General features: G+C 40.1%; 1 protein-coding gene across 1 annotated transcript in view; it reads left to right on the top strand.

Annotated features, from left to right (window-relative positions):
- LOC121372230 (43 kDa receptor-associated protein of the synapse-like) overlaps positions 1-16688 on the top strand; it is a 34783-nt gene extending 18095 nt beyond the window's left edge. The window contains exons 2-6 of the mRNA XM_041498521.1: positions 4773-4871; positions 7192-7314; positions 13392-13445; positions 14493-14692; positions 15953-16688. Of these exons, the coding sequence (XP_041354455.1) occupies positions 4773-4871; positions 7192-7314; positions 13392-13445; positions 14493-14692; positions 15953-16052 (576 nt within the window). The 3' untranslated portion in view covers positions 16053-16688. The remainder of the gene's footprint in view (positions 1-4772; positions 4872-7191; positions 7315-13391; positions 13446-14492; positions 14693-15952) is intronic.
- The last annotated feature ends 7844 nt before the right edge of the window (positions 16689-24532 follow it).

Raw genomic sequence — 24532 nt, 5'->3', positions numbered from 1 at the left:
CCCTTATTGGCAATATATCTCGGATGTATTTATTTCCTTGTCGGGGTGCCAGAGGGGCTTTTAACATTAACTTGCCCACTTAATTTAGCATACTTTTATACGACCGGACAGTTTTAAATAAAGAATGAATAAGAAAGAATGAAAAACATTTATGTATATATTTTTGTGAACTTCGTGGTGCTCACTGTGGGATTTTTTTTTTTTTTTTTCTTCACCAGCATTAGTCGTAGAAGAATATTAATACATTTTGATTGGGACTAGGATATTAAATTAACCCTTGTGTCTAAGTACTACTTTGTATCTTTGAGTTGTGTGAAGAAGTGTGAGTTGGGGCTGGTAGGTCCAACAGATAGGTGGTAGTGAGCCAGGCACCCTTTTGGCTTAAGGATAGGTGTAGCCCCAACTCTCACCCTCTTTACACATACTCAATAAATATAATATTAACGAATATGTAAAACCAAATTTAAAAAAAATTTAAAAAGGAAAAGGGAAAGAGGAAAGTAGGTTGCACCTGTGCCATTCCTCGCCGTTCCTCGCCCTTCGAGTTGATTTTCAAATATATTTTAGTAATAGAATATATTTGGTAACTAATTTAATAGTTGGTTTGTCTTAGAGGAGAAGCTGGGATTTGCTTCAGACAACTTAATTAAAATGAAAGTGGACCTTCCCGTTTTCTCGCCTTGACATATACCTCCTATGGTCAAGGTGTTACCTTGGTATACCCATATATTATTATTATTATTAACTTGATAATGGCAGTAATTAACCGTATACTGGATTACTTCCAGTTTACATCTTTTTTTATAACTTGTAGGAATTTGATTTTTGGAAGTTAGACTCACTGGTGTGAGAATTGCGAACCCACATTAGAGCTACCCCTTGGTTCTATTTTAGGACTCTGCTTTTACTTCTGGTTCAAAATTATTTAATTTTAGGAGTCCTAATTAAAATATTTATTATTAGAGAACCGTCAAAATTGCGTCTAATTTTCCTCAATTTGTTTGGCTCGCCACACATAAATTATTTATTTGGCATTTAAGTTAAATTTCCAGATTATGATTTTTTTTTTTTTTTTTAACCTAAAATTGTTTTTATTGCAATTTGCAGAAGCCTTTTCCCCCTTCCCCTTCTTGTTTTGGGTACAATGCCTGGCCTAAGTCGGACATTGTGTCCACAACAAGCGTGCTTGAACATTCATTTGATATAAGCACGTTAATTTCCGACATTTGACGTGACAGTTTTTTGTGGGCATACATACATACAAACTCCCACACACTAAAAACATCATCGGCTCGCGCTGTTGGTAGCCAGATTAGCCATTGCCTAATTAAAAATTATTTTTAAAAAAATGGCTAATAAAATTTGCAAGTGGCTAAAATTTTGCTAAACCATTTTCTATCTTCTGATGTGAACAAACGGTTACATAATCTATCCGACAGCTCAAACATAATAATAATACCAAATATTCAATTAGCTTAAAGGTAGGGTCAACTCAAACAAGAGCCTTATGTGTTGGAAAGATGCATACCCGGACCACCAACACATACTGACACTTTAGCAAATGAAAAACGCGTAATTTTAGAGTTAATAAAAAAACATTATTATTCCTGCTAACTGGGGGCAGCCATTTTGTTTCGTTTTTGTGACGTCCGGTGGGATAGCTCGGGGCGAAGTGACGTCAGCTCCTGACCGTCTCCTGTATGTACAGTGTAAACAAAAGCAGTAATTTTCGACACGGCGCTTCTCTTTGATCAACCTGACTTGTAAAACAGCATAAATGACGTAATATTATAATAAAATATTTAACTAAATATATTTCAAGTTGCATTACCGGAACAAAATGGGGTTATAGTATTTTTCTCTGATAAATAATCCAAAGGAAAAATGTACAAAATTAGGCCTATTGATATGCTACTTTGGAGCAAAAACGACAAGCCACAATACCCAAGTGATAATTTTCTTTTCTTTGGGACTACGCAATTGGTCAGTTCTGTGGTTTTTGATGAAAAAGACTTTTTAATCAATAGTTTTACAGAACTATTTACAGTAATAAACCATGTCCATTACAATTTTAGGGGCGACAAGTAATATTCCACAATAACGGTATGTATTTTTGTGTCTAGACAGCGACAATTAATTGTTTCGTCTGGTTACCAATTAAATACACACCTGCCAATCAGGAATCACAGGTAGAAGCAGCTAACAGCATAGACCAATTAACTAAGAAAACAACTCCGTGTATCATTTCAGTACGTAGGTTAATGCATGGGCAAAACATTGTTAATTGTTTCGACTTGTTGTGTAGCCACTTTGACAATGGTATTTTATTTTGTATTGAAAACTAATATATATAGTGCTCGATATACTTATTGCTGGCTTACTGGGATGTGTATTATTACAGAACATTGCAATGTATGACTATTTATCTTCCCGCAAAAACCAGGTAGATTGTGTTTCTCTAGTTCTAAGGCTCATTCCTGACGTTACGCGTTAAGTATTACGTAACCACCAGCTCGCCAGAGGGCGTACTCACTGAGATGGTACAAAATGGCTGCGCCCGTTATATATAATAGTCGTCACATTTAACCGTTTTATTAATTAACTATACGATTATACGTGTTGATATTAAGCAATAATGTGCATTATATATCGTTGAATATGCATACCAGGCCAAATGCCTTAATTGTCCTCTCCTTTAATAGCGATCTCGCGACCGGTAACGAGAAAATCCAGAATACAGCGTAGGCCTTATGATGTTTGTTTATTTTAATAATCACTATTATTAATTTTAACCGCATGCATTCGACATGTATGACAGCAATGTGACGGTAATTCAATGTCTGGAAGATCTGTAACTTGTTATTTTAACTTTGCAAAGTCTTTGAATCAAAGTGATAAAAACAAACCGACAACGCGTGTCAATTTGAATACACATGCCAGTTCAGGGCCGAAAGACATTTAGGCGATCCCAAGACAAGAGCTGAGTTCAGCCAGATCGAGCGAAAACAAAACGTTCGCTACACTGGTTCACGTTAAACCAAATGGACACGACGGACACCAATCAAATAATTCGCGAACGTTAGGAAGAACGTTTGTTGGCTGAACCGAGGAAAGCTCTCGACGCGAATATACGTCACTCTTCAGAGTCAGCTGACACCCACGTGTCAAGAGGCGTCGTTGCGACACTGAACAATACGAGTACACAGAAGTAAATCTTGATGTAAATTTTTAGAAAAACAATAGTTGTTTGTATCAATGAATACCTGACGGCAGTTTAATTTATTTCCTTTGTCTTTGTTAATTTTGTACCTATGGTCGAGAGATCGCGATCGCGGGAAATGAACATGCATTATTTATACAAATTGCAGTTAAACGTACACTGAATTAGCTTACAATAATCATATTTGTTAGATAATGTTAGATATATATTTGTACGACATTTAATAAGTTAGCTGGATTTTAAAAAGAGCGTAAATTTTAATTTGATTAACGTTTTTTTTTATAGGTTTTTTTTATATACATGGAATATACTGTGAAGTCGGCATTCTTAGCCCAGGTATTTTACAAGCAGAAATCACAACAAGCATTTAACACTATGCTGAAATCAACAGCAACAACATGGCACAAATTATGAAATTGGGGGTGGGGAATTGATGGGTTACTTTGAAAAAAAGAGCATGATTAGCAGGATTGAAGGCAAACACTTAACTGTTTTCAACTCACTACCCCACTTATTTTGGCTTGATTTGTGTTATACTGATGCTAAAAATGTAAGCGCCTTAAAAAAATCCTGGGTAAAGGCCTGACTACGTTGAACTCGCTGGATAAAGTATTGGCTTTCTAAACGCAAAATGATGTTATGAAAGTTCTTAATACTTTATCCACAATGAATAATATGACTCGGTATAAGATTTCATTTTTAAATAACAAGAGGATGTTATGAAAGTGGTTATGGTTTCATAACTTATTTTGTATCGTGGTAAGGGTAGAGGTGAAGATGCTTCTGAATACATTGTTTTGTGATTTTGTGTTGAAATTACATGTACTACAAAAATAACTATATTTCCCACACTTCTCTTTACTTATGGCGGGGTAGGATGAACGTTTTTGTTGTTGTATTATTAAAACGTTGTTTACATGACATATTTATTTATTTATTTATTTATTTATTTATAAATATAATATACTGTAAAGTTAGCATTCTTAGCCTAGGTATTTTACAAGCAGAAATCACAACAAGCATTTAACACGACGCTGAAATCAACAACAACAACATGGCACAAATTATGAAATTGTTGGGGGTGGGGAATTGATTGGTTACTTTAAAAAATTTTTTTACAAAAACGAAAAAAACATGATTAACTGGATTGAAGGCAAACACTTAACTGTTTTTAACCCACTACCCCACTTACTTTGGCTTGAATTGTCTTATACTGATGCTAAAAATGTAAGCGCCTTATAAAAATTCTGGGGAAAGGCCTTGCATGTAAGAAAAAACCTCAACCTCCACTGAGTAGATTCGAACCACGGACTCTAATTGCGCTCTACCAACTGAGCTAATAGGAACATTCTCACTGACTACTGTCAGTAGGAGCACTTTATACCAACACTAGTCTACTACATACAGTAAATTTGGGATTTTAAAAAAATAAATAAATAAACGAATGGTGTAAAAACACATTTCTACATCATATAGTAATGAGTGGAGAAATACAAAGCTTCTGAATACTTTGTCTACAATAAATATAGGATTTCTCTTTAAATATCAACAGGATGCCATGAAGGTTGCAATGCTGTATGGCGATCGTCAAGTCCAAGCCAGATGTCTCATGGTATTCGCTGATATCCACAGGAAAAGATCGGACTTCGAGGTATGTAGTAACCGGGTCAGTCTCGTAGCTAGGTAGTCGTTCATCCACATAAATAATGTATATTCTTACAATAACACTCGACAAATTATACACAGCGTGGCTCTGGTTACACGGGTCTGTATTTTGAAGCTTGACCTAAGACGTAGCTCAGTGGTAAAGCGCTCACTTGATGCGCGATCGGTCTAAGATCGATCCTCGTCATTGGGCTTACTGGGCTAGATCTCACTCCAGTCAGTGTTCCACAACACTTGATGCGCGATCGGTCTAGGATCGACCCAGTTAATTTTCCACAACACTTGACGCGCGATCGGTCTAGAATCGATCCTCGTCAATGGGCTTATTTGGGCTAGTTCTCACTCCCAACCAGTGTTCCACAATACTTGACGCGCGATCGGTCTAGGATCGATCCTCGTCAATGGGCTCATTGTGTTATTTCTCGCTTCAGTTAATTTCCACAACACTTGACGCGCGATCGGTCTAGGATCGATCCTCGTCAATGGGCTGATTGGGTTATTTTTCGCTCCATATTAGCCAATGCTCCACAACTGGTGTAACAGAGGCCGTGATATGTAGTATCGGTTTTGTATGGTTGGTGCATATAAAAAATTCTCTTTCGATAGATGAAAAGTGTAGCCCATGGAGTGGCGGTAGTGGGTTTTCTTTCATTTATCAAAGTGGTGCTTAACCATATGTTCCACTCCAAATCACCGTAATTAAAATGTGTTGAGTGCGTCGTTAAACAAAACAGTTCTTTCTTTATTAAAGTACGTTTTAAGTAAATATGTTAAAATGCCATTTATAATCAGATATGTGTTAATGATGGTTGGTCGTAGGCTTCAGAAAGTAAATATTATAAAAGAAAGTTTATTTTATTTAACAACACCACTAATTAATTAGCTATTGGATGTCAAATTTTTTAATATTGTCTCAAATAGTCTTTGAGGAAAGCTGCTACATTTTTCCATTAGCAGTAAAGAATCTTGTGTATGCACTGTCCCAGAGAAATGACAACACATACCACGGCTTTTGGTATACCAGTCGTGGGGCACTGGTTGGGATGAACAAAGAATTGCATCAGAAACTAGGTTACCGAAGGGATTCAGTCCTTCAGCCGAGCACTCTACCAATTAAGCTAGATACAACCCAACAATGAAGTGCAAGGGTTAAGCTGCCCCCCCCCCCCCCCCCAAATATTTGGCGAATTTGATCAAAAAACATTTAGCCGAATTAAAGTTTCCTTTAACGAAACTGTAAAAATGGCGATACATAGATTATATAGAGAATACTACATGAGTGGCTGAAGAAGCCTAAATATTATACTAACAATTTTATTTTTGAATTGTCTGATATGTTTGTAATTGTGGTATTTCAGAGAGCCAGTCCTCGCTGTTGTCTGATATGTTTGTGATTGTGGTATTTCAGAGAGCCAGTCCTCGCTATTGTCTGATATTGTCTGACATGTTTCTAACTGTGGTATTTCAGAGAGACAGTCCTCGCTATTGTCTGATATTGTCTGGCATGTTTTTAACTGTGGTATTTCAGAGAGCCAGTCCTCGCTATTGTCTGATATGTTTCTAACTGTTGTGTTTCACAGAGCCAGTCCTCGCTATTGTCTGATATTGTCTGACATGTTTCTAACTGTGGTATTTTAGAGAGCCAGTCCTCGCTATTGTCTGACATGTTTCTAACTGTGGTATTTCAGAGGCAGTCCTCGCTGTTGTCTGACATGTTTCTAACTGTGGTATTTCAGAGAGCCAGTCCTCGCTATTGTCTGACATGTTTCTAACTGTAGTATTTCAGAGAGCCAGTCTTCGCTATTGTCTGATATGTTTCTAAGTCTGGTATTTCAGAGAGCCAGTCTTCGCTATTGTCTGACATGTTTCTAACTGTGGTATTTCAGAGAGCCAGTCCTCGCTATTGTCTGACATGTTTCTAACTGTGGTATTTCAGAGAGCCAGTCCTCGATATTGTCTGATATGTTTCTAACTGTGATATTTCAGAGATCCAGTCCTGATATTTCAGAGAGCCAGTCATCGTTATTGTCTGATATGTTTCTAACTGTGGTATTTCACAGAGCGAGTCCTCGCTGTTATCTGACATGTTTCTAACTGTGGTATTTCAGAGAGCCAGTCTTCGCTATTGTCTGATATGTTTCTAACTGTGGTATTTCAGAGAGCCAGTCTTCGCTATTGTCTGACATGTTTCTAACTGTGGTATTTCAGAGAGCCAGTCCTCGCTATTGTCTGACATGTTTCTAACTGGTATTTCAGAGAGCCAGTCCTCGTTATTGTCTAATATGTTTCTAACTGTGGTATTTCAGAGAGCCAGTCCTCGCTACGAGTCGGCCTATAGCATCCTGTCGGAGACGGGCGACAGACTGGGACAGGCCGAGGTTCTTGGGGGAATGGCCAAAACAGCCACGTGCACCAGAAACTTCGAACAGGTGAAAAACACACACATTACTTTACTGGTATATTTATTACAGATAGTTTATGTAATTAGATATAAAGCTGGACTACGTTAGCAGGCGCGGATTAAACAGTTCATTCATTTCATTTCAGCTTATTTTCGTGCTTATATCCAATTAAGTTTCAAGCACGCTGTCCTGGTCATACATCACAACTATCTGGGCTGCCTATCCAGGACAGACGATTAGTTGTTAATGAGAGAGAAGGTGGTGTAGTGGACGGGAGCCGGTACCGGAGTACGAACCCAGTACCTACCCGCCTTATAATGTCTGAAGGCTTAACCACGACACCATCGGGGCCGGTTGTTAAACAGTTTGCCTTTCTATGTACCATGATGAGTCTTGTTCATTAACACTACTTACCAAACTATATTACACTGATGTTAGGTAGGTAGGTAGGTAGGTAGGTAACTAGTTATACGTGCTCATATACCACTGGGGTTTCGAACACGACGCATTGATGTTATGGACCCCTAGCAGGTCAGGATTAAACAATTAATTTTGCCCTTCTAAACATACACTGATATTCTACTCAAGAAACCGTATTTAATATTTAACTGTAGTAGTTAACACGTCAGTAAACTCAGGACAGTTCCTTTAATAATTCTCAGCAATTACTACAGAGAGCTGAGTATGTGTGTGTTCAGAACAGCGTGCTTGAACCTTAATTGGATATAGCATGGAAGTGAATCAAAATAAATATTATCATATTGCTGTCACGGTGTCTCCATGACAACTGAGCGGAACTTGACACGACCTGTTTGTGAACCTCGTTTACGTCATACCCACCGAGAGACAGATGTAGTGTCCACAGTTGATATATTCTACTTGTAAGGAACACTATATCAAAGAAACGCTAAGATATATAATCGCGAATTTTGCTGTAGATCTTATTTCTTCAGATAATTTGACGTCATGTTAAATATTAGTTGTCGTCTGAACAGTATATTGAATTATAATATGTGGCAACAACAAAACATTAAAATGAATTAGCATCGTACCCAGGGTGAATGCCCATCCCAAACCCCAAACAATACGAAAAAGTTAAAACAGTAGTCTAAAAATGGCCCTTTTTTCCAGTTGGTTAAGAAACTCATAATACTTTGCAATGATTCCCCCATTGTGTTGACCCCTAGTTACTTTAGGACAGATATGGCCCTGTAAATGAAATAAAAACGTTTCAAACATATACAACATGTGTATCACAAATTCACGTCACTGTTACTCGTAGGGCCTACTTATTTGAACCGGAGACAACGGTGTCTGCCACGTTACGCTGCAGCGAGACAAATACCACTTAATCAAAGCTGGGCACGAACAATGGGACAATGGGCTGTTTCACGTTCTTGGAACGTTTAATGACTAGGTTTCGATTACACTGCAGTGAAAATTCCTAGTTTCCCATGCCATAGTTCAAGTTTTTTTTCTTCTCAGTTTAAACTCAACTTAAGGTTCAAGCACTCTGCAGGTCCTAGGCACGCACTTCAACCATCATCCCCCAAGTTCACTTATAAACGTTTTGCTAACGTTCGCGAACTATTTGATTGGCTCCCGACATGGTCATTTGTTTTACCGCGAAGCGCATAAACCAGTCTAGCGGACGTTTTTCTAACCGGTCTGGCTGAACTCAGATCTGATGAGTGGGATGACTGTCGTTGGTTATTATGGAAAAAGTGGTAGCTTTACACCACCTCAATGAGAGACATTGAAACACACTCTTGTTTGGAGCCGGTGCATGGATGCGAACCTACTATCGTATGGTTTAAGGCTTAAAACCACTACGTCACTAAAGTCGGAATGTCATATCGGATAGCTTCGTAGTCTCATGATAAGATGTCACTTGGTATGTGACTCTAAATGCAAGAAAATAAATTTTGTTATAATTGTGCAAGTACGTTTACTAGTTATTAGCCATGGACCTAATTAACTAAACTCTGGCAACTGCGATAGCACAGTGGGGTGCCATGCAAAACGCTGGGCAAGGACTACGCAGTGCAGCCTAACAGAGCTTAAGAGCGTTTTGTGAACACTGTAAGATGCACTCAGAGCCATTTTCATTCAGCTTTTCAACCATAGTAAAAACTAATGTCCATAACTAATATTCATAACTGTACCAGTCCAACCGGAGGGGACTATTGGTTTCACCTCCGTCCTTCTGTATGTCTGTATATCCGTCTGTCAAACATATAGCTTTCTGGGTTGGGTTTTTCTTTCTTTTCTTTTTTCTTTCTTTCTTTTTTTTTTGTTTGTTTGTTTGTTTGGGTTTTTTTAACAATTGCTATTGAGCTGATATTTTATACTGTTACAGATCAAGCTTGACTTTCATGGCGATTTACCGGCCTCGGTGGCGCCGTGGCAGGCCGTCGGTCTACAGGCTGGTAGGTACTGGGTTCGGATCCCAGTCGAGGCATGGGATTTTTAATCCAGATACCGACTCCAAACCCCGAGTGAGTGCTTCGCAAGGCTTAATGGGTAGGTGTAAACCACTTGCACCGACCAGTGATCCATAACTGGTTCAACAAAGGCCATGGTTTGTGCTATCCTGCCTGTGGGAAGCGCAAATAAAAGATCACTTGCTGCCTGTCGTAAAAGAGTAGCCTATGTGGCGACAGCGGGTTTCCTCTGAAAAACAGTGTCAGAATGACAATATGTGACGTCCAATAGCCGATGATAAGATAAAAAATCAATGTGCTCTAGCGGCGTCGTTAAATAAAACAAACTTTACTTTACTTTCATGGCGATTTACCCACTTTTTACAGAGTTGTGGCCCTTGAACGTAGGGAATTCTGGACTTTGTTTTCGCAGTGCTTCAATATATTGAGCTGGAATTTTGTATGTAGCTTTATCATGTACTATTACAGATCAAGTTCAACGTTCATGCCGATTTACCCATTTTTCACAGAGTTATGGCTCTTGAATTTAGGAGATACGAAAATTTGTTGGGCCCGGTAGGGGACATTTATTGCTTTAGCAGTACTCTCAGAATGCTTGTTACATATTATAGTAATGGTCTTTGTTCTATAACTGATATTTTAATAAACAATTGATCTCTGTCTGTCTGTCTGTCTGTCCGTCCATCCGTCTGTCTGCGTAATCACAATACTTGGTTTAGACCTGTGATGTGGATGATTGGAAATATGTTTAGTCCAATGCAGATTATTTCTAAATAGGCCTACTTGAATGAAAGACCAGATACACTGGGCAAGCGTTTATTCCAGAGCAAAAAAAAACCACAAAAAAAACCTATTTAAAAAACCACACCGATAGCCTGCTAACAAGATTCTTAGAACAAGTAATAGAGTTGTTTGTTTTTCTTCAAAGCAGCATTGATTTACAAGACAATAATACATTTCAGTGAAGAAACCCTCTCTGTTGCGTGTTTTTCTTGTTTGCACGTGCTGATGAGTCGAGTTGCGTGTCAGACGATATCGTGGGAACCTGGCACAGGAATTTCTCGTACCTGGTTTAGCCATCTTTTTATAGCTCCCCGAATGCTGTAGGTCTCATCTAAGCACCAATATAGATCAGAGTGGCACTGCTTTGTCCACGCTAATTGTGATGTAGATAGATAGTAGTACTCCGCGTGGCATAATGGTAAAACCTGGCTCTGCTTCCGTAGACTTGCTTCGTTCGTGCTGGGACCACGAGCAGGAACTGTTACAAGGAAGCGGGTGAGGGAAGCTCCCCGAGTCGGGTTTGATAGACTTGAAATATTAGTGGGTTTAATCAGAGACATATTTCATTATTTGGCGCCCCATGGTCACTAATATGTTTGCCCCACTCCTCGCTTCTAAAACTATACCACTACTTAGTGGAAATATATAGGGATAGGCGGATGAACCTGAGCGGGGATGGGGAGGGAGCAGATGGAGTTGGCAAAAAGAGTAAGTTCAAATATTAGTGGAAAAGTGGAATTTCTTGTAGCATACAACCCCCTCCCCCCAACAAAAAAACCCCAACAACAACCAAACAAACAAAAAAAACAGACAAAAACCACCACAAACACCCCCCCAACCCCCACCCCCCAAAACACCCCCCCCCCCCAAAAAAAAAAAAAACCACACACAAAAAAACAACAACAACAACAACAACAACCCCCAAACAAAAACAAACAAAGAAAAAAAGAAAAAAAGAAAGATTTTTCCACTACCTAAACTTTGGCGCCCTAATCCCAGGCCTAGTCGGTTTATGAACTAATACGGCTCTGGGCTTCATGTTTTATTGAACAATAAATGTGAACTGTCCATTTGGACATATTTTAATACATATAATATGCTGGATTTCTGTTTCGGATTTGCTTTTGGGAAGGAGGTGGGTCTGACGTTCCTGTCGAACTTTTTGATCCCACTGGATGTGCTCCCGGGATTGGGGTGGGGTTATGAGTACATTTAATCCGATACTATATACGGTTTGGTTTTGATGATGATGATGATGATGATGATGATGATGATGATGGAGCGTCTTAAGAGACTATATGACTAGAGAAGTAACTACCCGTCTTCTTGCTCCCTACTCCTCGCACAGACCGGACGGCACATATCACGGCATTTGATATACAAGTCGTGTGGACAAAAGAAAACGACCACAGAATGGGTCCACCGAGTTGGTTCAGCCGTACACACTATCGAATATGCTAGTCCCTCCCCTCTCAGCCAATTGATATAAACAAGGTCTAGTATCACGAAAGCAGTACCTACCTTAGTGATGTAGTGGTTAAGCCATCGGACATAAGACTGTTAGGTACTGGGTTCGCAGCCCGGTACCGACTCCCACTCAGAGCGAGTTTAACAAATCAATGGGTAGATGTAAGGCCACTACGTCTCTCTCATTAACCACTAACAAGTAACCCACTGTCCTGGACAGACAGCCCAGATAGCTGAGGTGTGCCCAGGACAGCGTGCTTGAACCTTACTTGGATTATAAGCACGAAAATATGTATAAATGATTTAATGAATGTTTTTGTCCTAGTATATATTATATAAAGTGCTTTCCTTCTTCTTCTTTCTCTCTTACCGAAATCCCCGTCGCCCATTGGGCTATTTCTCGCTCCAGCCAGTGCATCACGACTGGTATATCAAAAGTCATGCTACTAATGGAAAAATGTAGCGGGTTTCCTCTCTAAAACTATATGTCAAAATTATCAAATGTTTGACATGCAGTAGCCGATCATTAATAAATCAATATGCTCTAGTGGTGTCGTTAAATAAAACAAACTTTTTAACTCTTATTGAAAACCATGACAGGGCTGCTGGTGTGCTATGCGTAGAATAGCATGCCATTAAATACTCCTTTCTTATGAGTTTGTTTTTGTTTAACGACACAACTAGAGCACATTGATTTATTAATCATCGGTTATTGGGTGTCAAACATTTGGTAATTCTGACATATAATCTTAGAGGAAACCCGCTACATTGTTTTTTTCATTAGTAGCAAGGGGTCTTTTATATGCACTATCCCTTTCTTATGAGGTCCACATCTGACTGAAAGTCTAGCACGAGTTTGCGGCTTGGTCGTATTTCAGAACGCTTACACACTACGTATATATCACAACTGACAAAGTGGGTAGATAGTGGAAAGCAAAAATAAATAAATAACTTGAACTAATGCAAACGTAAAACACATTTTATTAATGGACGGGATATTCAGCAAAGTGCTTGTTTGGCGGCGTGTACTCGCTATAATGCCGTGAATGTGGATGGAAATGAGTTTTAAACATCTTAGAAACACAAACAACGTTTCCGAAAAGAATATCAAAGGTTGTTTACAATTCATAAAGTAATTTTTTTTTAAATAGGCTTTCAGCAGTTCTAACATTTGCACCATTTTATAAAATTCTTTCATTATATTTTATTATCAGTCAAAACAACGTTGTTTTTTTTCAAGTTGTAAGTATGTTTGCGATGTAGGAGATCTGCAAGTCACATCTTTATCCACACAGCTTTGTCTTGTACAGAAATCCGATTTTGAATGCTACACGTAAAGTGAGACTATTTAATTGTGCATCAAATATCTCATGCTGTATACATTTTTTATCTTTTTTTTCTTTATTTCAGGCTATAGAATTAAACACAAAATCACTGGACATAGTTCAGAAGATTGGCAACAAGGTACTGTTCTATTAAAATGATAATATAGAGATTTTAAAAATATGACCATGCATATTGAGACAGGTTGGGGGCTCAAAGCAAATTTTCTTCTCTTTAAAAAAAACCCAAATGTATTCCGGAGAACATGCCCCGAATACCCCTAGAAACGTTGCTGGTCACAGTTTATACCGACCCTCCCCCTCCCCCCACTAGTTTTCTTCATACGTGCCTGATTTCATGTTATACAATGTTAGTATAGCAATAAGGTAGGAACTGAGTGTATATATGGTAGAGAACAATATAAAATATTTGGCGTAATAACTAATCCACCGAAACGATTTAAATGTCCGGCTCAGTAGGTAGAGCGCATGCTTGGGGTGCATGGGTCGTAGGATAGAACCTCCTCGTGTGTTGTCTCCCCTCCCCCCCCCCCCCCCCCCATCCGCGTTCTAACCAGTGCCACACGACTGGTATATTATTAGTCTTAAAGGGACATTTCCGAGTTTGCTGCATTGTAAGATGTTTCCGACTAATAAAATATATCTACGATTAAACTTACATATTAAATATATTTTCTTGTTTAGAATATCTGTATGTCTGTATATTCAATATATATATGTATATTAATATTTTTAAGAAGCCCAAACTGGATTTTGTCTTCAAATAATTTCGTACGTAGGAAATAAGATGAAATTTCTAAGAAGCCCGAACTGGATTTTGTCTTCAAATAATTTCGTACGTAGGAAATAAGATGAAATTTAACCTAGTACAAATATTAGAACGATCAGAAACACGTTTAATATACAGCCACTAATATTTTATGCAGACAAATATATTTGATATGTAATTACAATCGTTAAAAAGTCTCTGTTAGTCGATAACATCTTTAAAAGTGCAGCAAACTCAGGAATGTCCCTTTAAAGGTCGTCGTATATGCTGTCCTGTCTGTGCTGGTTTTCCTCAGTCAGAATTATCAAATATTTGACACCCAACAGCCAATGGTTATTAAATCAATGTGTTCAATTAGTGTCGTTAAACAAAACAAAACTTTAACTGTTGTCGTTGTAGCTGGAGATGCTTAGGTGCCACGCCAGGCTGCAGGCGCTGTACAAGGTGTCGGGGGAGACGTCGCTCAGTCACCGTCACTTCACAGTGGTCAGACAACTCCTGGACGAAATGGAACTCTTCTGTGGCGTGTGCGACGAGATCATTGGTGAAAAACCAGAGAAACTCGATGCCTTGGATTGCGGCCACTTTATACACAACAGGTAGGACAGTTTAAGCAGATTAAAGGCGATGTCACACGATACGAGTGCTTCGTATGACAATAGCCACGAGAATGACCAATTGACAGACAGACATTACGATTTCATCGGTTGCTATTCAGTCGGTTATTCTCGTGGCTGTTTTCGTACGAGCTACTCGAATCGTGTGGCATCGCCGTAACAGATGGAAATACGAACAGTGATATAGCTCAGTGGTAGAGCGCTCGCGTAATGTGTGACGATCGCAGGATCAATCAGCCTCAGTATACATGGCTATGGTATTTATAAGATATTAAACCAGCTTCAAGTCTGTATCACGTGTATGACCCTTGTTACATAATTTACATCTGTTCAGGAGGGGCAGAGGGGCAGGATCTGGCCCAGTGGTAAGGCGTTTGCTTGATGCTCGGTCGGTTTGGGATCGATTCCTATCGGTGGGCCCATTGGGCTATTTCTCGTTCCATGACTGGTATATCAAAGACCGTGGTATGTGCTATCCTTTCTGAGTGAGTGCTCCGCAAGGCTCAATGAGTAGGTGTAAACCACGTGCACCGACCACTGATCCATAACTGGTTCAACAAAGGCCATGGTTTGTGCTATCCTGCCTGTGGGAAGCGCAAATATAGGTCCCTTGCTGCCTGTCGTAAAAGAGTAGCCTTTGTGGTGACAGCGGGTTTCCTCTAAAAACCTCCGTTTATATGCTATCCTGTCTATGGGATGGTGCATATAAAAGATCCCTTGCTATTAATGGAAAAATGTAGCGAGTTTCCGCTCAAAGATTATGCCCGAAACCGTAGTTGTATAGGGGCATGTTAAAAAGGTACTCACTCTCTCTAAAATTATATGTCAAAATTACCAAATGTTTGACATCCAATAGCCGATGATTAATTAATCGATGTGCTCTAGTGGTGTCATTAAACAAAACAAACTTCAACTTTACTACTAATCTCAAAGTTACACTTATAATGTAACGTTTTCAACTGCTGTGTCGAAGACTTCAGACAAACGTCGATAAAAACATTTGATTTATATTATCACTTCAGAAAATAAAGAATTCTCGATATATCCATACACTGTCAAAAATAAGATGAAAAGCGACAGCTGCTTGCGTAGCTGATTATCAGAAAAAATATATTGTGCACGTTGAACTGTATTTTCTGTCTTCCTCTTGCAAGTTTCGAGCCTTGTATTTACAAAGGATAATCACTCTTTTGTAACTCTTTGTTCGTGTGCACCAGAATTATGTTTGGTTTTTAATTTTAGGTGTATCGTGCATCTATCGAGATCAACTCTTGGAAGAAGCGGAAAGATCCGACCTTGTCCTGCGTGTAGGCGAAAATCGTCCATGAACCCCACACTGTAACAATGAATTCCACTACAGAATCCTAAACCAGCGAATTTCAAAATCCTATAACATCAAATTCCAAAAACAAAATGACCCTTCAATAGCAAATTCCAAAACAGAATGCTATAACAGCAAATTATAAAGAGAATAGAACATAATCATGTAACAACAAATTCCAAAACAGAATTCTGTAACATAAAATTGCAAAGAGAATAGAACGTAATCCTGTGAATTTTAACAGAATAGAACACTGTAATAGCAAATTGCAAACGGAAATCTAAAAGGGTGAATTGCAAATGTGATAGAATCCTTTAAGAGCACATTCAAAAAATGTAATCCTTTTTAAAGAGAAAATTCCAAAATGGAATCCTTTTTAAAGAGAAAATTCCAAAATGGAATCCTTTTTAAAGAGAAAACTTTAAAATAGAATCCTATACCTGTGGATACATTATTGCATCTGTTTAATAACACTTGGTCGCCATATGACCTTGTGGTAGCAACAAAATATAACTTTAAGTACAAGATACTTACATATCGTTCCCGCCTGTTGAGATGGTTTGAGCTTTAAGGAAGTATTGGTCTTTGTGTGTGAGTCTGTCCGTCCGTCCGTGTGTGTATCTAGTCATTATTCTTATACAATAAATCTACTCTTCGGTTTTCTAGTCATCAATTACTTCTACGGAGGTCATCCACTGAAATGTTTTTATGCCACTGTACGTACCCCTTATAGTGGGGCGGCTTAGCTCCAAAAAACAGGTCGATTGTGCACTTTCCCTTAAAAGCATGAAACTTGGCACATGGTTAGAGTAACACAATAAAAAGATTTTTAGTCCAGGGGCCACCGGAAATTGCACCCCGTATGGTGGCCATCTTGGATTTCAAAATGGCCACCATTGTGGACCTGTTTTGTTAAATATCTCCTTAACTAGTACAGAGATCGAGACAGTTGAAATGCTTATACCTACATTTTAGGGCTCTAGGAATCCAATGGTGACATAAAATGTTTGAAAATTGTGGCTGCCATCTTGAAATCTAAGATGGCCGCCATAGACAAGCTATTTTGCTGAATATCTCATTAAGTAGTAAACATATCAATACAGGTTTAACGCCTATACCCACGTTTTAGGGGTCTAGGAATCCAATGGTAACATTGAATATGTGGCAGCTATCTTATAATCGAAGATAGCCACCATCAAAAGGCTATTAACATAGCATATCATCAGTTAACAGGTCGACACACAATATGTGAAGGAATGAACCATAAAGAAAACATCACGAGCAGTTGGCCAAAAAAGCACAGTTACCGTCACTTGATTTGTCTAGTCTCTGTTGCATTCCCCATCACTTAGTGGTGTAGCTGGCACAAAGAAACTCAGTGCTTTGCCAAATTACTACACCAACGTACCACCTGTTCAGGCAAGTGTAAAGTTCCAGACATAGGCCTAAAGTCTCTGGCCCAGGAGAAGACGTCCAGTGACGATATATGGCTTGAGCATGTAAGAGAGCACATAGAAAACAAGACCACAAGCTCTCGTGCTGACAACATTTCTTGGGCAGCTTACCATGCTCACAACCTGTCTGAATCAGCTCGTCCAATGTCCGTAACGGCTCTACTACCACTGTTTCACGAGAGTGCTCACACTGCGGCCATGATAAAACACTCAATGGATGTCATTCTGAGTGCTGTGCAGCATATAAATCCTGGGCAAACTCCTGTCATCGCCTTTGATCAGCCATTATTCGCAGTTGCAATAGAAATTCAGTGGAATTGGCCCGAGAAATATGGAGAGGATAAATGTGTTATTCTGTTTGGAGGGTTGCACATTGAATTGGCTGCACTGAAGACAGCAGGTGATTGGTTAGCAGGAAGTGGCTGGGTAGAAGCATTGGTGCAAGCTGACATTGCTTCAGCCGGAACAGCAGATTCCTTCCTGTGAGCTGTGCATATTGCGCGTACACGTCACGCACATCAGGTTACAGCTGCAGCATTGAACATACTGCAGCATCACGCATACGATGACTATGCAAGAGCAGCTGACAAGGATCAACAGTTATCATTTAAGGAATGGTGTCAAAGAAGAACCAAAGAATGTCCACAATTCCAGTACTGGAGTCTTGCATTGGCATTAGAGGTTTGCATCCTGACCTTTATGTGCTTCTTGAGGGAAGTTGACTTTGATATGTACTTAGATGCTCTCTGGAAGCTTCTCCCGTGGTTCTTTGCTCTTGACCACACACACTATGCGAGATAGATCCCAGTCAACTTGTGAGACATGCTAGGCCTTCATAGGACACACCCAGAAGTGTTGGAAGAATTCCGAGCTGGCATGTTCACAGTGCAAAAGACTAAGCGAATATTTTCCTCCATTGCCACGGACCAGGCACATGGGCAGAATAATGCATGCATCAAGGGGGTGGAGGAGCTGTTGGGCTGATGGACAATCTCAATGCTCTGCAAAGATGGATGGTTGCTGGCCCAGAGGTTGCAAGAGTGATTGGTGAGTTTGAGGTGACCCAGGAGCACCATGACAAAGATGTCAGATCACTTGTGTCAGTTATCGAGGAGCTTGGTAATCCGTTTCTTGAAGAAACCACTGATATTGTGGTCCTCGACACAAAAGACATTGCAAGCTCATCAGTTACTCACAGTGTGCAAACTGTGCAGAAGGTGGGGAAGGAGGCTTTGGAATCATTTGTGCAAGAAAGGCTCTTTGAGCGTAAAAAGCCTCTCAATGATGTCCTCTCCCGCAACAAGTTGCCATTATTTGGCAGCTCATCAGCAAAAGCCCAGCCTAAAGACAAACAGAAGGTAGCCTCATTAAAGAACGATCTGCAGTTGTTTTCCCGTCTTTACATTGCTTGTCAGACATGTGAGGGAAACCTGGATGATTTTTTCCGTCATGAAAATCAGCCTTTCCCTCCATCCTTGTCCCAGGCAGGGACGCTTCGAACTGGAACAAAGATAGGCTCCAGAGGTTACGTGCGTAATACTTGATGGGGCAGCGATTGTTCAAATGCTAACGCCTGGAACAGCGAAGACCTTTGGAAAATATGCCAATGAGGTATTCATCCCATTTGTTCTCTCCCAGTATAAATCTGCAACCCGACTTGACCTGGTGTGGGACCGTTACCTGCCTAAAAGTCTAAAGTGCATGACCCGAGAAAAGCGTGGCAAGGGAGTTCGTCGACGTGTGGGTACCTCAGTTGCAGTTCCTGGACAATGGCAGAATTTTCTTCGTGTCGACGAAAACAAGACAGAACTTTTCAGTTTCCTGTCCAGTGAAAGACCACAGCAAGGAGTTAGTAGTCACACTGGAAACAGAGGTTCTTACTGCTCCACCACGCATGAATCTAAAATCGCTGGCTCCATGCAGCCAAGAAGAGGCAGATGGCCGCATGTTCCTCCATGCAGCTGATGCGGCACAGAGAGGGAATGACAGGATCCTAATCCGAACCGTTGACACAGATGTTGTCGTACTTGCAGTTATGGCAACTCAGAGACTTTCTTTGAAGATATGGTTAGCCTTTGGAACAGGAAAGAGCTTGCGATTCATCCCTGCACATGACATAGCCACTGCTCTCAGCCCTGAGAAGTCTAAGGCCCTCCCCATGTTTCATGCACTGACAGGATGCGACACTGTCGGCGTTTGTTGGGCGTGGTAAGCGAACTGCATGGGCTGTATGGGAGTCCTTCCCAGAGCTTACAGATGCACTATCTGAAGTCAACCATGACAAAACAGATATAACTGAGTCCTATATGAGCATTATTGCAAGATTCGTCATTTTGACATTAATACAGCACGAAAGAAACTGTTTGCAAAGAAAGGCAGACCTCTGGAATCAATTCCGCCTACACATCATGCTCTGGTGCAGCATGTTAGGCGTGCAGTGTACCAAGGAGCATTATGCTGGGGCCAGGCATTACATGCACAGCCTGAGCTCCCATCTCCAAGTGAGTGGGGTTGGGGGAAAACATCTGACGGTCACTTTAAACCGATTTGGACAACACTACCGGAAGTCGCAAAGATCTGCAATGAACTTATCCGGTGTGGATGCATAAAAGGATGCACTGGTCGCTGCAGGTGTAAGAAGGCTGCACTTCCATGCACGTCTCTTTGTTCTTGTGATGGGGAATGCAACAGAGACTTAGAAAAATCAAGTGACGGTAACTGTGCTTTTTTGGCCAACTACTCGTGATGTTTTCTTGATGGTTCATTCCTTCACATATTGTGTGTCGACCTGTTAACTGATGATATGCTATGTTAATAGCCTTTGGATGGTGGCTATCTTCGACTATAAAATAGCTATAACATATTCAATGTTATAACTGGATTCCTAGACCCCTAAAACGTGGGTATAGGCGTTAAAACTGTATTGATATCTTTACTACTTAATGAGATATTCAGCAAAATAGCTTGTCTATGGCGGCCATCTTAGATTTCAAGATGGCAACTACAATTTTCAAACATTTTATGTCACCATTGGATTCCTAGAGCCCTAAAATGTAGGTATAGGCGTTTCAACTGTCTCGATCTCTGTACTAGTTAAGGAGATATTTAACAAAGCAGGTCCACAATGGTGGCCATTTTGAAATCCAAGATGGCCACCATACGGGGTGCAATTTCCGGTGGCCCCTGGACTATATCTTTTTATTGTGTTACTCTAACCATGTGCCAAGTTTCATGCTTTTAAGGGAAAGTGCACAATTGATCAGCTAAGCCGCCCTACTATTATCCCTTCACTCTTTTGAGTGCCAATTTCTTCGCATTTCTTTATAACTAATTTGTTGTAAATGACCGTGAAAACCTATTGACACTTTCCAATATCGTAGCTCTTCACAAGACAGAGTCAAAAGGACGTTTTAATAATGTCGTGACTGCTCTAGTGAATCATATCAACCCATCATAATATGTTCGTATTACAGCTAACAATATTTAAATGTCTGATCATATCTGTCTATCCATATATTCATTATTCATTATCTATCCATTATTACATTTGGCAGTTTGTTCACCTTTCTTTCCGCTTTGAGCTTTTAAAAACAAAGTGTATCTTTTTTATTCAGTGCATTGAAATCATCACCCTTCAAGACGGTTTGTTATTAAGTTGTGCTATTTTTCTTATTTTTTTTTAGACTTTTGGTTAATTTTTTACCTTTCTAAATCCTTACGGTTTTTGGTTTATTTTGACAATTTTTGTTTTTAATCATCCATATTCATAGTACCTGGCCGGGGACACTGACAACTCTAAATGTAACTCCATGTTTTTGGTGTATTTTAACAAAGGCCTTATATCGTTCTATTATCATCTGCTAAAAAAAACCTTTGTATAAAGATGACATACATAGCATGTGCTTGGTAAAGATATGTGTCTGGTGGTTAATTGTGTGTGGCATAGGATAGGCAAACTGGTGATGGTTGTGGATATTGGATTTACGTTAAGTATATGGTATATTCAAGTGTTTGTTTTTATCAGAAATGAGCCTGGCCATTACTTTCTGTAAGAATGTTAACGTGTATAGTAGTATAAAGAAACATTCAAGTGCTGTTGGGCTACAAGAATACGAATGGAGACTTTTTCAACAAATATTTAAAATAGGATTTGGTATTGACACTTATTGTGACATTTGTTTTTATTTAGATTGTACAATTCAATAGAAATGTTCATCAAGTGCTAATTTTCATACATATATTATATTGATTATATACATAGAACCACATTTCATTTTATTTCAACTTATTTTCATAATTAAGGTTCAAGCACGCTGTCTTGGGCATACATCTCAGGTATCTGAGCTGTCTGCCCAGGACAGGGGGTTGGTTGTTAATTGTTAGCGATTAGTGAGCGAGCGAGAGAGAGAGAGAGAGAGAGAGAGAGAGAGAGAGAGAGAGAGAGAGAGAGAGAGAGAGAGAGAGAGAGAGAGAGAGAGAGAGAGAGAGAGAGAGAAAGAGAAAGAAAAGAGGGTGTAGTGGCCTTACACCTACCCATTGAATCGTTAAAACTCGTTCTGGGTGGTAGCCGGTACCGGACTGCGAACCCTGTACCTACCAGCATTATATTCGATGGCTTAACCATGACGCCACCTAGGCCGGTATAGAACCACACACATTTATTGTTGTAAAAAGGAAATTAACTGTACATATACGTATATTTATTAATCATAAGAGTTGCCTCCCTCAACAAGGAACGGCATGGTCAAATGTTTTGGCATTGCTGACGTTATTTGTTGGTTAGTAGTACTTTAATAACATTTTATTATATATTATAATTATTTTTATTGAACAAAGTTTCAAAATGTAGATCTTCGGAAAATTACATTTTAAAGCGATTGTTCGGAGTTTGCTGCCATTATAATATGTTTCCGACTAACCGACGTTTTGGCGAGTAAAAATTACATACTAAATACCTTTTTTTCCCCAGAGTATCAATGTCTGTATATCCAATGTGTTTGAGGTTGTGTGCTAATGTTTTTCACAGTCATTTTTCATTTTAATTCGTAATGTATATTTGTTAGGACGTACAAACTTATTGGAAGGCAAAATCCAGTTTGGGCCAGGAGTGGGGAGGGGTACGTTTGAGGTGGGCGGAATTTGGAGAAAAAAAATTTAGTGGTCGGTCAAAGACCCAAGTCCTAAAATCCTAACGACATTCTACACTTCTACACATGTCCGGACTAAGAATTTAAAACCAAACGTTTTTGACTGCTCGGCCTAAAAGGTTTTAAGGTGATTTGAGCAATTGATCGGGCACCAAAGTAAAGTGCGTTGGACTATTTATAAAAAAAAAAATATATAAGAATTTTGAGCCGCGGCCGAAAATTTTTAAAGTCCAACTAAGCTCCCAAAAAGAAAAAGGAGGTTGGTGTCTACTTTGGCGAGCCTGAAGATTCCCGGAGTAGAGGCAGGAGATGTTGGCATCGTAGCAAAGTACGCACTACAGCACCGTAGTCGGGGCCGCAGACCGCCCGGATCATCTTGTGGATGTTCTTGTTGTCCAACTTGGCCGGAAGTATGACTTGGCGGTAGGTCTTGTCCCTCTGGTGCGTCACGACTACGGTGTCATGAGTTCCAAACATCTTGTTGTGGAGTTCGTATTTGCTGCCGTCCTCCAGAGATCTCCAGTCTGTGTTGAGGTGGCTGCCTCGTAGCTGCGTCGAGTCAGTCGTGTCCCCCTGCATGTACTGGTGAAGTTGTTTATTCAGTCCGTTCACAGCGACGGTCCATTTGGACTCTTCAGGGGGAGCGACTACCGGGGCTGGTCTCTCGGCCTTGGCTGGCCGGTCGGTCGGTGATGTTGCCTTCCTTTTTTCTCCAACGATGGTCGATCGGGCCGATGGCGAGGCGACTGGCTGTACCGGAGATACCGGCCAGTTCTTCCTGGGCCATGTGACGGTCGGTGATGGAGGGTCGTTGGGCGTCTCACACACCGCAGTGTTGAGCTCGTCCAGTTCGGTGGCCGACGGTTCCCTTGGGGCTGGTCGCAGAAGGGACCGCCACTGGCGGTTGAGCCGCCAGCTTAGATCTCCCCCCCCCCCCCCGTGTCGCTCCTAGCGCAGGTTTCCTCTTCCTCCACTTCCGATTCCTTGTCGGTGAGATCGCGTCCCCGTACACCAAGGTCACGGAAGCTCGTGACCCGGTGTGCGTGACGCGATACTCACTCAGCTTTCCAAAACTGGCGAGCAGTCCCCCCAGGTGTGTGTATGTGTGGGGGGGGGGGGGGGGTAAGTCAAGAGCGCAGCTAACCACGTCTACTCTCATCGCGAGTTGAGTTGAAAGTCCTTGACCGTACATTTATGAACAGATTTGTTCTATTTAAACATGGCATGAGAATATGATGATGATGATGATGATAATGAATTTTGTCAGTATTTTCAAATATACTGTCCTGAAGAAATGAATCTGCTTCTACGGCTATCTGTCAAGGATTCCTATGTTACAATGAGTGTGGTACTGTGATGCCTTCATTTCTTACACACCCATTTGGGAGAACATCATTCGTTATTTTTGATAATACATACTTGTTAACATGTACGTATGTTAACAATTTCAAGACATATGACTGGCTGCTCCTAGGTGATGACCAGGTCACCGATGTCATACATTAAATGAAAAAACAGCACGATCAGAATCGATTACACTGTGAGGTATAGTTAACCTGACAGTCATTTGTCTGTGACACGTAAGTACAAGGGCTGTAAATAACATTTTAGAACAACTCGTTGTTAAATAAATATTATCTAATGGCCACTCTTGTATTATTCTCTATTATTAGTCTGTTAGATACTGGATGACACATCTATTATGCTCTTGTGGCTCGAATGCAGTTAACAAAAAGGTCTAGTCAAGATACAACAATAAACTTTCACCTATGTATAATCTTCAAATTAAATTTGTTTTGCTTTGATTGGCTGTAATTTTAGCTGACTTACGTTCATCAGTATTTTTTTGCTCCTGTTATACAAGACAAATCTGCTCAAGCGACCACGTCTGGTATACAAC

The sequence above is a fragment of the Gigantopelta aegis genome, chromosome 4, assembly GCF_016097555.1.
Source record: "Gigantopelta aegis isolate Gae_Host chromosome 4, Gae_host_genome, whole genome shotgun sequence".
NCBI classification, from domain to species: Eukaryota; Metazoa; Mollusca; class Gastropoda; order Neomphalida; family Peltospiridae; genus Gigantopelta; species Gigantopelta aegis.
Note: the sequence above shows the minus strand (reverse complement) of the source record. Positions and strands in the feature narration are given on the sequence as shown.